The following is a 2,888-nucleotide window of genomic DNA, read 5'->3' as shown; positions in this document are numbered from 1 at the left end:
CCTGTACCCCCCTGTCCACCCCGTCCCCACTGTCCCCTCCACTGTCCCCCCCGTCCCCACTGTTCCCCACGTCCCCACTGTCCCCCACTGTCCCCTCCACTGTCCCCCCCCCGTCCCCGCTGTCCCCCCTTGTCCCCCCCCGTCCCCGCTGTCCCCCCTGTCCCTGCTGTCCCCCCTTGTCCCCCCGTCCCCACTGTCCCCGCTGTCCCCCGCTCTCCCCCCCGTCCCCGCTGTCCCCCGCTGTCCCCCCCCGTCCCCACTGTCCCCCCCTGTCCCCCCGTCCCCCCCCCGTCCCCCCCCCGTCCCCCCCGTCCCCGCTGTCCCCCCGTCCCCCCCCCGTCCCCGCTGTCCCCCCTGTCCCCCCCGTCCCCCCCCCGTCCCCGCTGTCCCCCCCCCGTCCCCGCTGTCCCCCCTGTCCCCCCCGTCCCCCCCCCGTCCCCGCTGTCCCCCCCGTCCCCCCCCCTGTCCCCCCCGTCCCCCCCGTCCCTAGCAGGGGGGGTGCCCCTCCAGGCGCTGGGCGATGCCGTCCAGGCAGACGCGGAGTCGCGCCAGGGTGACACCGGCGGCGGTGTGGGGGCTTCGGCCAAGGGCGCCGGTAAACTCGGGGGGGGCGGGGGGGGGTCCCGGGGGGGGGAAGAAGAAGGAGGAGGAGGAGGAGGGGGAGGAAGAGGAGGAGGAGGGGACAGCCCAGGTAGGTGGCCATAGTGGCCAAGAGGCTGCGGAGGTTCTCGGTGTCGTTGGCGATCTGGGCCAGGGGGGGGTGGTCGGGGCTCAGCCCCCCCAGGAGGCGCTGGAAGAGGTGGAGGCGTTGGGCCATGGCCCCCAGTCCCTCCGGGGGGGCCCCCCCCGGGATGGCCTCCAGCCCGCTGATCTGCAGCCCCGGGGGGAAGAGCTGCGGGGGGGGGGGGAGAGGATGGGGGGGGGGGGGGTTAGGGCATGGAGCACCCCCCCACACCCCCCCCCCTTCGAGCTGCCAGCTCGGGGGGGTCCCCCACTGGTGTCCCTCCCTGGGACCCCCCCTCTGGGTCACAAAGTCCCCCCCACCTCAGCCTCCCTCTCTGGGACCCCCTTTTGGGACACAGAGCCCCCCCCGATCCCCCTCCACCCCCCCACGGGTGACCCTCTCTGGGGACCCCCCTCTGCGACCCCCCCCCCCCCCCCCAGTCATCCCTCCCTGTGGTGCCCCCCCCCATCTAGGGCAGAGACCCCCCCAGCAGTGGGTGGCCCTCCCTGGGGAACCCCCCATCCCTTACCCCCCCTTCCCCCCCAATATGTGTGACCCTCCTTGGGGACACCCCTCCCCTTGGGGACACCCCTCCCTGGGGACATCCCCTCTTTGGGTACACCCCCCTTGGGGACACCCCCTCCCTGGTGACACCCTCTCACTGGGGACCACCCCCCCCTTGGGGACACCCCCTCCCTGGGGACATCCCCTCCCCGGTGACACCCACCCCCTTGGGGACACCCCCTCTTTGGGGACACCCCCTCTTTGGGGATACCCCCTCCCTGGTGACACCCCCTCTTTGGGTACACCCCCCTTGGGGACACCCCCCCATCTGGACCATCCCCCCTTGGGGACACCCCCTCCCTGGTGACACCCCCTCACTGGGGACCACCCCCCCCCCTTGGGGACACCTCCTCCTTGGGGACACCCCCTCCCTGGGGACATCCCCTCTTTGGGTACACCCCCCTTGGGGACACCCCCTCCCTGGTGACACCCTCTCACTGGGGACCACCCCCCCCTTGGGGACACCCCCTCCCTGGGGACATCCCCTCCCCGGTGACACCCACCCCCTTGGGGACACCCCCTCTTTGGGGACACCCCCTCTTTGGGGATACCCCCTCCCTGGTGACACCCCCTCTTTGGGTACACCCCCCTTGGGGACACCCCCCCATCTGGACCATCCCCCCTTGGGGACACCCCCTCCCTGGTGACACCCCCTCACTGGGGACCACCCCCCCCCCTTGGGGACACCTCCTCCTTGGGGACACCCCCTCCCTGTGGACACCCCTTCTTTGGGACACCCCCCCCTTGGGGACACCCTCTCCCTGGGGACACCCCCCTCTTGGGGACACCCCCTCTTTGGGGACAACCCCCCCCTTGGGGACCCCCCCCATCTGGACACCCCCCCCCCCCATGGTTCGCAACCCCCCCCTCCCCCCCCGACAAAGGACACAGCCGCACCCTGGGGGTTGTCCCCGAGGGGGATGGGGGGGGACGACCCCCCCAAACCCCCCCTCACCCCCTGTGCCCCCCCCCCCGCCCCCCCCCGGGGCGGCTCTCGCCTGCAGGCGCTGGATGCGGGCGCTGAGGGTGCGGGTGAGGGTCCGCGTGTCCCCCCGCACCTTCTCCAGCCGCAGGGGACGGCCACCGGCCACCGCCACCCACAGCCACAGCACTCCCCACGGGGACACGCGGGGACACCCCATCCTGACGGGCTCTGCGGCACACACACACACCGGGGGGGGGGGGGGTCAGGTCACCCCCCCACCCCCCCGCCCCCCAAAAGTGTCCCCCTCGCACAGGAAGGGGGGCGGAGGGTGCTGTCACCCCCCCGGCTGGGGACACGGGTTGGCCCTGACACAGGGGACACGGGGGGGGGGACACACACGTGGGGAGCGCCCGCCCGCGGTGGGGTGTCACGGGGAGGGGACGTGTGCTCAGATGGGGGTCCCCAAACCCCGTGTGCCCCCCCCCCGCTGGAGGTGGGAGCAGTGTCGGTGACACGGGGACGGTGCGGTGACATGACCGGGGACACAAGGGGGGGAGCGGTGTCGGTGACACAGGGACAGTGGGGTGACATGACCGGGGACACGAGTGGGGGAGCGGTGTCGGTGACACGGGGACAGTGGGGTGACATGACCGGGGACACAAGGGGGGGGGGAGC

At 73.7% G+C, this 2,888-nt stretch overlaps 1 protein-coding gene across 1 annotated transcript; it reads right to left on the bottom strand.

Moving 5' to 3' along the window:
• Window positions 1–486: 486 nt before the first annotated feature.
• LEP (leptin) lies at window positions 487–2,430 on the bottom strand (the record flags this gene model as incomplete). Its single annotated transcript, XM_082500724.1, is given in 3 exon segments — window positions 487–672; window positions 674–892; window positions 2,287–2,430. Coding segments are annotated over 3 exon segments (549 nt in total).
• Between the last annotated feature and the right edge of the window lie 458 nt (window positions 2,431–2,888).

Source organism: Vanellus vanellus (assembly GCF_965231255.1).
Source record: "Vanellus vanellus genome assembly, contig: HAP1_SCAFFOLD_2042, whole genome shotgun sequence".
Taxonomy (NCBI): Eukaryota; Metazoa; Chordata; class Aves; order Charadriiformes; family Charadriidae; genus Vanellus; species Vanellus vanellus.
The sequence above is the reverse complement of the archived record's forward strand: the minus strand, read 5'-3'. Positions and strand labels throughout refer to the sequence as shown.